Source organism: Ipomoea nil, unplaced genomic scaffold, assembly GCF_001879475.1.
Source record: "Ipomoea nil cultivar Tokyo-kokei standard unplaced genomic scaffold, Asagao_1.1 scaffold1977, whole genome shotgun sequence".
In the NCBI taxonomy this organism is placed as follows: Eukaryota; Viridiplantae; Streptophyta; class Magnoliopsida; order Solanales; family Convolvulaceae; genus Ipomoea; species Ipomoea nil.
In genome coordinates, this window is record NW_017618405.1 from 1,278,206 (window position 1) to 1,291,778 (window position 13,573).

At 34.5% G+C, this 13,573-nt stretch overlaps 2 protein-coding genes across 4 annotated transcripts; one reads left to right on the forward strand and one right to left on the reverse strand.

Moving 5' to 3' along the window:
* The first annotated feature begins 3,713 nt into the window (after nucleotides 1-3,713).
* LOC109147155 lies at nucleotides 3,714-7,751 on the forward strand. 3 transcript variants are annotated; one of them, XR_002048563.1, is made up of 7 exons: nucleotides 3,714-4,152; nucleotides 4,935-5,097; nucleotides 5,236-5,302; nucleotides 5,399-5,627; nucleotides 5,698-5,962; nucleotides 6,405-6,813; nucleotides 7,133-7,751. XR_002048563.1 is itself a non-coding variant. In XM_019294794.1 (5 exons), exons 1-5 carry the CDS (start codon nucleotides 4,064-4,066, stop codon nucleotides 5,906-5,908), a joined length of 759 nt encoding a protein of 252 aa, XP_019150339.1. In that variant the 5' UTR covers nucleotides 3,714-4,063; the 3' UTR covers nucleotides 5,909-6,079. The 3 variants fall into 3 exon arrangements, 1 of the variants encoding a protein (XP_019150339.1); XR_002048562.1 differs by having other exon boundaries at nucleotides 6,490-6,813; XM_019294794.1 differs by lacking the exons at nucleotides 6,405-6,813; nucleotides 7,133-7,751 and having other exon boundaries at nucleotides 5,698-6,079.
* On the reverse strand, nucleotides 6,356-7,728 carry LOC109147153 (GDSL esterase/lipase At3g48460-like). Its single transcript, XM_019294789.1, has 2 exons — nucleotides 6,956-7,728; nucleotides 6,356-6,859 (listed from the first exon to the last, which is right to left on the reverse strand). Exons 1-2 carry the CDS (start codon nucleotides 7,631-7,633, stop codon nucleotides 6,356-6,358), a joined length of 1,182 nt encoding a protein of 393 aa, XP_019150334.1. The 5' UTR covers nucleotides 7,634-7,728.
* Nucleotides 7,752-13,573: the final 5,822 nt, after the last annotated feature.

Below are 13,573 nucleotides of genomic sequence, written 5' to 3' on the forward strand. Positions count from 1 at the left end.
TGCCAATCCACTACTATGCTCCATGGATAAGGCTTCAAGTCTGCTTAGCCTATCCTCTACTGATGCGGTTGACTGAGTACCCATGGTGGGCTCTGATACCAAATGTCACACACTTAGAAACTTGACAAGAAAAGTTCTGCAGAAATGGTGAAGAAGAAGAGAAACGAGATAGGGTTTGAGAGAAATGGGAAAGAAAACTAGGCTTTGATTCCTCAATGTCCAAAAACATAAAACATCTTTGAAAAAAAACAATAAAATAAATAAGACAAAGCTAGCTAATACATCCAAAATATCTTCTAACAACTTCCCGGAATCTCAACTCAACATTCCTCCTTCAATCAGCAACACACGACGTCGTCGGATGAGTTATGTAACCACCGAGCTTCATACGGCGACGTTTCAACTTTAAGATGACAACCGCTAACCGCCCTCTCTGCAACAGTGTCGTTTCATTAAGTTCTCTAACTACCAATAATGACTTGACTCTATACGACACCGTCTTTGTCCTCGACTTTATACAGACCAACCTCCTGAACCCTTCTTCTTCTTCTGCACATTGATCCCTTATTTAATGGCTCCTTCTTCATTTACCATAAGTGTGACGGATTCTTCAACACCTAGAGACTAAGATTTGTGCTTCTGCGGCTGTGCGTACCGGGAAGATCGCAAGGAAGCTGGAGATGTCCTTGAAGACAATCCCGTCGGAAGACTAAAAGTTTTTGTATACGAGCTTCCCAGCAAGTATAGCAAAAAACTCTGATCCTGCAAAAGGATCCAAGATGCCTATCCCGGCCCATATGTTTGCTGCTGAAATCTACATGCATCGTTTCCTTCTATCTAACCCCGTTAGAACTCTAAACCCCGAAGAAACTGATTGGTTCTATACCCCCGTGTATCCTACATGTGACCTCATGCCACTACTGCCCTTCAAATCTTCGAGGGTCATGAGGAGTGCAGTACAACTTATCTCTGCGAAATGCCCATATTGGAATCGAACAGAAGGAGCTGATCATTTCTTTCTAGTTTCCCACGATTTTGGGGTTTGTTTCCATTACCAAGAAGAAGGCCAACCAACAATTTTTTGTTTTTGTTTTTGTTTTTTGTTTTAAAAGAAAATCAATTTTACCTTCTATCACCTTAAGTTTAACTTCAAATTGAGTTAATTGCATAAATTTAAAAAGTTATAGACTTAATTGCACACAAATAAAGAGATGAAGGACTTAATTGGAGCTTTTATTAATTCATGGCGCTAATTGCACTTTGGTTTAGACTTTAAGGGCCTATTTGACCCTTATCTCAAAAGGAAAAAAGATTCATGTAATAATATTCCATTCGCTCAATTCATTTTGTTTTCTCAAAATTTGTATCAATTGAAAATAAAATATTATTTTGACTGAATTTTTGTACAAAATTATGTGATCTTTTATTTATTAATTACTCATAAATTTATGACAAATATATTTAAAATAATTTTTTATTTAATATTTTACGCAATGGTGTAATATGTGATATGTATAACGTTTGTCTTATATTTATTTATTATTAATAAATCGTATGACCCATCACGAATTAATTAAGCAAAACTATGTCCCATAATAAAATATTTGACAAAAACATAGTCCCCGTAACAGTGTCCTAATTTTTATTTTTATTTTTAAGAAACAATTTAATTAATCAAAAATCGAATATAGTGGGGCGGGGAATCTTCCCATATATACAATGACCGAATGTGCAGCTCGGGCTATGTTATGAGCATACATATTCGCTGATGATCTGCTAAGATATCTGATGACAAAAGCTTGAAGTGTCCTAAATTTATTAATTCAACATTAGGTAATTAAATACAATTATATTCCTTTCAAAAAAAATTATAGGGAGAATGACACTTTTTCCCCCTGAGTTATATACTTATAGCATTTTTTCTCCCTTAATTATTCAAGTGGTTGTTTTCCCCCCCTAAAATGTTAAATGGACATATTTATCCTTAAAATAAATATTTCATTTATTTTTCATCTTCAACAAATTATGATCATAATTTGGTTCAAACCAAACAAGCACTATAGCAACCAAATCGAAATATTTCAATTACAATTTAGAATCGAAACTCGATATTTAGAGTTTATCAAAATCGCGAATTGGAACGGACGGTTCATGTTCCGAACTGAAAAAAATAAAATACATTTATTGTTGAAGTTAGACTATTTTAAAATAAAGACGGTTCAAAATCGCGAACCGGATCCGGAACCGCTGATTCACGGTTTAGGATCCAATTTTTTTGATTTATAATTTTAATAAATTGAAATCCAAATATTGGGTTCTCGATCTGAATCATAATCGGAAACTTTTAATTCGATTACTATAGTGTCTGGTTCAGTTCGAACCGAACCGTGGTGATCCCTACGTATACGCAATAATTTGTTGGAGAAGTAAAATAAATAAAATGTTTACTTTAAGGGTAGAAATGTCAATTTAATATATTAGGGGAAAAAACCACCACTTTTAGAATAATTGAGGGGGCTAATGTGCTTACCTAAATAATTAAGGGGGGAAAAGTGCTATAAGTATATAACTCAGGGGGAAAAAGTGTCATTTTCTCAAAATTATATAAAAAGATATAAGTTCTGTTTTGTAACAAAATTAACTTATCACCTAATTTTAGCTTATTTGACCATTATTAGCTGTTTGACTTGATTAAACAATAAATATAAGTGTTCGATTAATCAGTCTTTTGTAATAGTTTATTGCTTCAAAACGCTAAAATTTAAAAAGTTATTCAAAGCAGCTGTTTCGATCAGCTTAATGAGAAAGTCATTTTGTATGTAATCAGCTATCATCTAACAATTAATTTACCAAATATATTTTTACAATCAACTAGTCAAACATTCTTCCTAAAGGCTGAACCCCAACGCTAAGGGCAATCAACTAGTCAAACATACTAACACAATCAGCTATCAACTATCAACTAACAACTAACATGTGTGTGTTGATGCCCTTGCTTCTTGGGCCGTGGCTATGAATGAGTCTTGGAGTGACATTCGCTCGTGCCCCTGGTGTGGAAGATCTCATAACTGATGACACTTTGAAGGCGCCCTGGTCACGCAAAGATTCTGTAGCTTAGCCTACCCTTTGGGGTCCCCCTCCCTTTTGTTTAAAAAAAAAATAATTATTTACCAAACATCTTCATAAATTTTAGGAAAAATGCCATAATAGCGAGTGTAAAATATCACATGTTAAAATTAACAAATAGAGAATAATTCCATCCAAATTAGTAAGATTGTTGGTAGCGATATTTATCATGTGCACACTCTCAGGTTGCGTATTTTCCTCGTCATTCAAAAAATAAATTTAAAAAAAAAATATTACTTAGTAAGAGTTACTTACTTAAATTATAAGATTAATTGCTATTTTAAATTTTGAACAATATGTGGTAGAAAAAGCTGATCCAATTAAAAAGGATAACATTTCATTTTTTTTTTTTTTTTGCTAAAAAAATGTGGAATTAAATAAGATGCCTTAAATAGGGTTATCCCATCCTTAATCAATTATTTGAAATGGCTTGGTTGAAAAGCAAGTATTAAAAGCATGATTATGATGACAGCACAGACATCATTACTGGACAAACCAAACCTCTTGTCTTTATCTCGTTTGGAAAATTCAGCCAAATTTTGTTTCAATATTATCTTCGTCAAAAAAAAAAAAAAAAAAAAAAAAACCTAGAAATCTGTCACACTCAGAGCCGCCCCTTTTTAGTGAGAAAAAAAGGATGGGAATCACAAGTTGAGAAGTTCAGACATATTCTGGTTTTATTTTTGTCACAAAATTTATGGTTTATGTCATTATCTTTTGTTAAAAATTGGGCGTTTTATTATTTTATTTCAAGAAAACATAAAAGGGTCTTAGAGAGTTAGAGATAGCAGACTTTGTTGTTTTCGCTAGGCAGCTGTATTTGCGAGAGAAAGACTTGTTCCATTCCTGTGGCTTTCCTTCTTCCTTTTCCTCCCAAGAAAGCACAGAAATTTTATTGACTGCAAAAAAAGAAGAAGAAGAAAACCTGTTTACAAGAATGGAGATGATGTATTACCAGCTTGGAAGGAGCTCCTATCAAGAATCCTTGAAAGTTCTCGAGTCAGATATCCAGCATGCAAATGCTCTGTAACTTCTTTTTCCCCCTTCAATTTATGCTTATTTTCTTAAGAGCCCTTTGAAATTCTTGGACTTTTACAAAGAAAACATATTTTTGTTTTATGTTTTTTTTTTTTTTTTTCTCTTTTTTGTTTGGAGAGAGCAGATGATTGTTAGGGAAGAAATATAAAGCTAAGACTTTTTTTTGTTGTTGTTGTTGTTGGGGGTAAATTTCTAGTATGAATTAGCGAATTCTTAAAAAAAAAAAAAAAAAAAAAAAAAAAAAAAAAAAAAAAAAAAAAAGAAGATTTATTTTGATAATTTGTGAGTATGGACTTGATTATCTGGGTATGGCCTTTTAGGGGTGGGTATGTTGTCTTGATTATATTGGGTGGTGAGTTGAGTAATAGTGATTAAGTTTGAGTTTTGATGATAGCAATATAAGTGTTTAATTAGTATGGGTGGAACTGCTAAAATGGAAATTGAGGTTTGCTAGAGCTGCAATTACCACAACCAGTTTGGAATAAGCATTTGATAGCTTCTTATAATAAGCATACCTATATATTACTAGCAGCACATAAACTCAATCACAATACTTTTTTGGGGTAGCTGACTGACTCAAACCAAAAGGGTTGGGATTCAAACTCGTGATCTTATGGTTGCAAGTTTGTATCCTTAGCCATCTTGGCTGGGGTCAATCACAGTACTTATATGAGTGATGAATGTTATGTCGACATCAGTTGAAGTTGTGGAGTTAATTGAAAGCATGTGCTTGGTGGTCCTAATTTGGTGCAATGGCTTCTGCATTTCAGGGCTGCTGCAATTCCGAGACAAAAAGGCACATCACACCTTCAAATGGAACTGGTCTACAATCAGTTGGCACCGCTTTTCCTGTTTTTGCTTCGTTGGATTGATTGTTCCTGCACTTGTCTGCTTTCCGACTACCTAAATCCCATTTACATCCTCATTTATAAGGTAAGGACCATTGCATATTTGTTCTGATTCGCATTTCTTTTAAACACTCTCTCTGATCCCTCATATTGAGAATGTTAAATCTTGCTCTGCTGAGTTCCACCAGCATTTTATTCTAAGGGTCCTATCTTTCTTTGCCAGGTAGATGCTGAAGGAAGATTAAAAATATCCCGACATGGAAGGAAGGCAACTGTTAGCGATTTTTATGGTTTGTAAAAGAAAAGACATTTTCTTGTTTCGTTTTAAACTCTCTACCTCTTGGCTATTACCCTGGTCTAGCAACATTAAAATTGCAAAATTGCAGCTGTTATACTGCCATCACTTCGTCGACTCCATTTTGACTTGGTGGAATTTGGCAATGCCAAAGATGCCTGGGAAAGCATTGTTGGTAAGAAAAGATTGAAAGGGGATTCGAAATTTGCAGAGTTTGATAGGGAGAGAGAAGCAGAATGCGGAATATGCTTAGAACCTTGCACCAAAATGGTCTTGCCTAATTGCTGCCATTCAATGTGCATGAATTGCTATCGTGATTGGTAATCAAACTTCTCTATAACTCTCTCGTTACAAACTACTTCTTTGCCTATACTAATTCTCGACTTGCAGGAACATGAGATCGGAGTCATGTCCTTTCTGTCGTGGTAGTTTGAAGAGGGTCAAATCCAAAGACTTGTGGGTTCTCACCTCCAATGATGACGTGGTCGACCCCGATGCTGTTTCCAAAGAGGATTTGCTGCGTTTCTATCTCTACATCAAAAGCCTCCCTAAGAATTACCCAGACGCGCTGTTCTTGATGTATTATGAATATCTAATATGATGCAAACTCTTTAAAGATAAGAAAAACGCCCATCTTCAATGTAAATAGAATCCGGTAAGGACAAGCTCCCCAAAGTTTACACAGATCAAAATGACCACCATTTTATTCACTTCATGGTGGTGTGTAGCAATTCATCATAAATGATATGAAAATTTCATTTCTTCTCCCAAATACTGCCTACTGAACCAGTAAGCGCGCTAAGCCCCTGTTGACATGAAAATTTCATTTCTTCATTTTGTCTTTTGGTATTGCTTGGGGGGAATTTCAGTAATCGCTTAATCTGTATGGTTTCTGATACAAAATTGGTCTGCTTTTTATTAGTATAGCATCTACATGTTATTTTTGTTGAAACCACAATGATTTAAATGGAGAAAAACATAGTAAATAAAAAAAAAATTGTTTTTTCAAGATCTTTTAGTCTTGCTCTCTGGATGGGTGGTAACCTCTCTATATGCTACTCTTATGTTTAATCATCGTATCGAATGATGGTTCACAGAAGCCTTGGTTGAGGTAAAGATCAGCGACTTGTCGTTGCATGGCTTCTGTGATATGAATACCATCCCAACTCACGTATTTTGCAGGGTCTGTGCATGCGGATGTGGTCGGGGAGCCACACACCATTTTCGGGTCGAAGTTGAGATCTCCTTTGCCAGTTCCGCAACATGCTTTCTTAGTCTCTTCCAAGTGGTACTTTGCTGGGGTCATCACTATTGTTTCGTATGCTTTCCAGAAGTCTGCATACAAGATTGAACATTCGTGGCAGCGCCTTTGGAGTTCTCCCACTTTGCTTTTAAGTATTTGATTGTGTAGCTTTATTGCCGAGTTCACAGGAACAGCACATCCATTTTGGTCAAGTTTATGCCCCTCGGATTGCGACACACTTAGAGGAAAGCACCCCAGTGGCGGTAAGCCTTCTGCTACTATGTACTTTGCTCCCGCATTTATCAATGCCTATAATTAACATTGATAGGTGTTATTTTATGACATTATGAAGCTTTTCAGATCCTAAACTGTATGCATCTATAATGTGTGTGTGTATATATATACCTCAATAACTTTTGTGAACTGTTGAATAGATAACTGTGTGAGCCACTTCTGAGCAATAGATGTACCCTGAACATTATAGTAGTCACTGATGCCGATTGGACCGACCCAGAAGAGTGCATTCTTGAACTCTTCTATGCAACGGTGGGCGTGTTTACCCATGCAATTCTTTTCTCTGAGGAAATTTCTGAACCAGTGTACCTGTGTCTGAATGGTCATAGGTATGCCTTTCCAGATTACGTGTGAGAGGTCTTGATTTGTGAAGTATTTGTGCTGGAGAGACGAGGATCCGGCGATTGCAAAGTTGACACCGGATGTGGCTGTGGATAAGGCCCCGGGGGTGGCGGAGTAGCTGTTTTTGGAAATGTTTAGCCAAGGCTGTGGGGATGGCAAAGAGAAGGATGCAGACACATAGTCCACCGCCAATTTACCGTTGGATAATCGGCCTCCAGAGCGCTGGCAGTTAGCACCAAAGCTTCCTTTAAGGCTTGTCATTGTGCAAGCATTTCCGGTGTCTGTGTATGAGCCCCCGAAGGCATACACCGCGGAGAAGGTGCTGCCATGTTTCCCCTGCAAACTCCCGCTTTCTTGGGCATAGACAACACGAGCATATGTTGAGAAGAAGAACAAGAAGGATGTTATGAAGGAGAGGGTAAGAGAAGAGGAAGACATGGTTTGCATGAAATTAAATTTTTTTTTGATGTTTTTGTATTCAAGAAATGCTGCACAAATGTTATTTATGCATTATTACCATTGGAGCACAGGATTTAGATGAGTGGACACCCGTGTTTTTAGTGAAGATTCATTGCTTCCTTGTTAATTTTTTACCACAAAATCTCTATCAAGTTTTGACCATCTTAGAGATTTTATCTCTTAACATGCTACAATTTTGCAGATCTTACACATTTAATTTGGGTATTGTTTCTCTTGGTCTTTTTTTTTTTTTTTTTTTTTTTTTTTCTTTTTTTATTGTCATCTAACAACTACAAACTATAGCCCTGCCAATCCAAACATGGGCAAATTTATGTTATTTTCAGTAGGGTCAATTGACACTACTAAATATTACGGAGTACTTTCTTATATACAGTTTTAAAATATATAAAATTAGGGTTATATTTGGACGTGACTTACCTTTTTACGTATCTTTTTCTCTATTATCATAAATTTCAATGGTTATATATATATATATATATATAGGGGTGACTTCATATAAGAACCTAAACCTAAATCTATATATATATATATATATATATATATATATATATATATATATATATATATATATATATATATATATATATATATATATATATGAGAAAATTTCATTTTTAGTCCCTTGATTATAATATATGTATCAGCTTTAGTCCTTGACTATTAAAATTTTTAATTTTGGTGTATGACTATTCAACTTGTATCATATTTGGTCCTGCCGTTCAATTTTCTGATTAAAATTTCGACTAAGTCACCGGTGACCGGCTAATTTATTTAATTTTTATTTTAATAATTTTAAATTAAAAAACTTAAAAATAAAAATAAAATAAAATGCCCCCCACCCTCCTCCTTCGTCTCCAGCGGAGACGAAAGAGGAGGGGTGAGGTGGCTGTCGTTTTTTATTTTAATTTTTTAATTTTTAAGGTTTTTAATTTAAAAATTATTAAAATAATTTTAAAATAAAATTTAAATAAATTAGTCCGTCACCGGTGACTTCGGCAGAATTTGATCGAAAAATTTAACTGCAGAACCAAATGTGATTCAAGTTGAATACTCATGCACCTAATTTGAAAATGTTAAAATGTGATACAAATTGAATAGTCATGCATTAAAATTGAAAATTTTAATAGTCAAGGACTAAAACTGATACTTATATTATTGTCGAGGGACAAAAAATGATATTTTCTCTATATATTATTCACCTTATTATTGAACGTCTATGATTTGTGTACTACAATATAGGAGATTTTATTATATAAAATATTTTTAAAATGCTTCTCATGGCTTTAATATTTTATAATAAAAAAACTTTATAAGATGTTTTCATTGATAAAATCATCTATAATTCATAAAGACAAAATATATATACGTGGGCATAGGCTTATTGATCGAATCTTTTATTTATTTATTTATTTTAGTTATATTTTCACTAAAGTAATTTAATTTTTTTACATTTCAAAGGCTCAATGATCGAATCAAACTATCAAAAACAACAGAATTTATTCTAGTTCTAATTTTTTTTTCTCCCATTCTTTTTTCAAGAGTTTTTTTATTTAATATTTTAGTATTTGTAATCTTGAATTCTTAAAGAGATCTAGACAATTTCTCTTGACTTCTCGAAGAGCAAGAAAGAATAAGAACTTCAAATCAAACTATCTGTGTGAATTCACTCTGGTTTTCAATTTTTTTTGCAATGTATCTCATTCTAATTTTTTACTTTCGAGTGCACATTTTTGTGTTATCGAGTGCACATTGTTGTGCCTTCGAGTGCATATTGTTGTGCTTTAAAGGATTTGAATAGAATGCAAAAACATAATTCAAGTGCATATTGTTATGTATTTCACTGCACACTTTTGTGTTTTCCAGTACATAATTTAATTTGTGCCTTCTAGTGCATATTTCTTACTAATAAAATAAATCTACATAGAACATATTTATTATATTGTTTTGGAATGAAATGTGGTACAAGGCGCCTGGGCCGGATGGTTGAATATTTTAAATACGAGATATTATTTCTGTTTAGCCCGTGAATGTTAAAGAATGTCTTTGTGCTCCTGTTGATTCTGTGATTTTTTATTATCACACTAAGTGAGATTTTTCCCAACAAAAATTTTAGGTTTGGTTTGAGCTAAATGCCATCTCTCTACACCTTGTTTCTTGTGTGGTTCCCACTTCTTGAACTGCTGAAAGTATGACTCACACTGTTTCTAAATTTCTTGCTTAGGTTCTAAGAGCTAAGAATCTGAAAGTAAATGATCTCTAATTCTACACTACACTAATTTACTCTCTAATGCTCCAGCTTCCGCTTCTTGACCTGTTGAAAGTATGATTCACACTATTTCTAAATTTCTTGCTAGGGTTCTAAGAGCTAAGAATTGGAAAGTAATTGATCTCTAATTCTACACTACACTAATCTACTCTCTAATGCTTCAAATGAAACCAAATTCTCCTATTTATAGCCTCGGATAGGCACGTCATGAACCCTATCATGAGCGTGATAAGCCTCATGACAACCCTGATAAACTCTAAAGTTTCTTCTCGCAGCGTGATATAAAAAATTGATCTCACAAAGCTGCTCAAAAGCGTGACTCCTCATCCGACTTTCATCCCACTTTGTCCAATTTGAATTCAATTTGCCTTGTATTTAACTCTAATTGTCTTCAACCCTTCAACTAACTTTAGCCATTTGACAAATACATTAACATTGGAACTGTCTTCTTCTAATATATATGGAGCAAATTTAGTCATTTGAGTGCAAGCCATACTTCGTATTAGCCGCTAACCAATTTACCCACATGATGTAACCAATTTGAATTACCTCACAATCCTCGAGCAAATGACTAAAATTAGACCAACTAAGATTCCATTCAAGCACCAACCTCGAAACTAATCAACACAGCCAAACACAAAACAAATAATCATTTCAACCAGTTTGGTTGGTGTGAGTGGTAGGAGTTCGAACCTCCTCATAGGTACAGGCTTAAAAGCGCCCCTTACAGTTAATCATTTCATCCTTTAAGAGGGGTAGGAGTTCGAACCTCCTCTCGTATGAAAAAATCAATATGATCAGCACTTTGCCTCTTAATTGGGCCGGGCCGGTACGAATGTGGATTAGTCTGAGTATGGTATAGGCTTAAAAGCGCCCCCTACAATTAAGGCATGGTTCAAAGGGTATTTATACCAATCGTTATACCATACACCACGTTGCACGTAGGACTATGCACCTATCTGCCAAACGGTGTCGTTTTGAATTTCCTCCGTTAGTGACATTTGACGGGACGGACGCCTCTCCGTCCGTCCAATCACCTTTTATATATATATATATATATATATATATATATATATATATATATATATATATATATATATATATATATATATATATATATATATATATATATATATATATATATATATATATATATATATATATATATATATATATATATCAAGCCTTTCTTCTTCACAAAGTCTCTCCATTACCACTCTCAAGCATTCAAAACCGATCACTATTTTCTGCGAAAGACAGCAAAAACCGCAAAATCTGATCCTTCATCACATTCCTCTGCAAGAACACTACACCAGCGCGAAGAAAATGCGAGCATAACTACGATTGCATAACACTATGAGCATGATATTACTACATTCCAAACATTCATGATATTACTGCATTATGTTAATACAGCAATGTCAACTAGGATTACATATTACTTAGACTTGTGTTTATTCTGATATAAAATTATGTACATTAGTGTTTTCAGTTGCTATACCTCATCATAGATAACCGTTATTCTTATACTCAAAATTATGTGTATCCTGGTTATATATTCTGTGTATTACTTCATAACATTAGGTACATTATTCATTTGCATCCCTGTAAACTTCTCAATCCCAATCTATTGTCTGTCTGGTGTTAATATTAGTGTTACCTATTACTTAGAACTATGTTTATGTGTATTATGTTAATACAGCAATGTCAACTAGGGTTACATATTACTTAGACTTATGTTTATTCTGATATAAGATTATGTACATTAATGTTTTCAGTTGCTATAGCTCATCATAGATAACCACTATTCTTATACTCAAAATTATGTGTATCCTGGTATATATTATGTGTATTACTTCATAACATTATGTACATTATACATTTGCACCCCTATAAACTTCTCAATCCCAATCTATTGTCTGTCTGGTGTTAATATTAGTGTTACATATTACTTAGAACTCTGTTTATGTGTATTATGTTATTACAGTAGTGTCAACTAGGGTTACATATTACTTAGACTTGTGTTTATTCTGATATAAGATTATGTACATTAATGTTTTCAGTTGCTATACCTCATCATAGATAACCACTATTCTTATACTCAAAATTATGTGTATCCTGGTTATATATTATGTGTATTACTTCATAGAATTATGTACATTATACATTTGCACTCTTGTAAAATTCTCAATCCCAATCTATTGCCTGTTTGGTGTTAATATTAGTGTTACATATTACTTAAACTTGTGTTTACGTGTATTATGTTATTACAGAAATTTCAACCACTACAACCACTAATCCCCGGAGATCTCCAAGAAATAAAAATATTGCACCTACATCAACACCTCCAATCACTACTGATCCTAGGCTACGAGAAATTGCCAGAGAGGGTAAACGAAGGAAAAATACTGCTACTGCATCAAAATTTGCTGAAACATGTTCTGAACCAGCAAATGTTGAAATCAGAACAGGTACCAATGATGACCCCAAGCAGCCTACTGCCAAAAAACAAAAGACAACCCACACCTGTACAACTGCCGAACATAAAAAAAACCCCAAAGAGGATAAGAAAGGAGGAAAAACAAAAGAAGAAAAAACCAAAACACAGTGATTACTTGGCTGTACGGACCTCCCCAAAGCAGCTCTGTGCACTTGTGAGCAGTGTGAGCCCGGAACAGCACCAAGCTGTTCGAGATATAGGATTTGGATCCCTTTTAAGTGCAACACTTTCTTCATATGATGGTGAACTTCTGAGATACCTTCTTGAGCGATTTGATGTTGGTAGATGCTCGATCCATATGGTAGAGGAAGAGCTCCTTCTAGGAAATGATGATGTACATTCAACACTTGGTATCCCCAAAGGGCAACAGACTGTTATAGAGGGTGAAGTAACGAGCAAAGACCCACAGTACAAGCACTTGGTTGCACTTTAGAGAGAACGGTGGGGTATAAAAACAGGCGCACCAACAACAAGCCATATGCTGAATGGCATCATTAAGAGGCATGACCATGGCGACATGTTCAACCGTGACTTTATAATCTACACTGTTTCCACACTGATAAAAGGTTTCAAGAATATGTTTTGCAACTACAAGCTCCTCTATTCACTGCAAGATGTCAGCAAAATCAAAGACTTCAACTGGTGTGCTTACACAATAAGATCTCTTGTTGACACCACCTCATCATGGAGAAGCAAGCGTGAGGCAGCCTTCACTGGGCCTGCCACTTTCCTAATGGTATGAACTTTGTATATTGTCATACAACTTTATGTGTATTCTTGATATACATTATGTATATTATAGTTTATAATTATGTACATTTTTTAATGAAGTTATGTGTATTCTACTATGTCATCCTGAACATTATTAATCTGAATTGATATTAATTTTCAGTGGTTTATCTTTTTTTTTTCTTTTTTTTTTTTTTTGTTTCTCTATTTGAAGCTGTCATACCTAGACAAGGTGCAGGTTAGAGGAGAGATAGTCAGAAAGAAGATTCCTACAATCACTTCATGGACTTCAAGCGATTTGAGAGCAAGGGTCAAGGTTGAAAGAAACATAGGCGGCTTTGGAAGGGGGAAAGTTGTTGAATACATCCCAGTTGCACAGCAGCCACCACCTCAGGAACTGCCACAAGGTCAA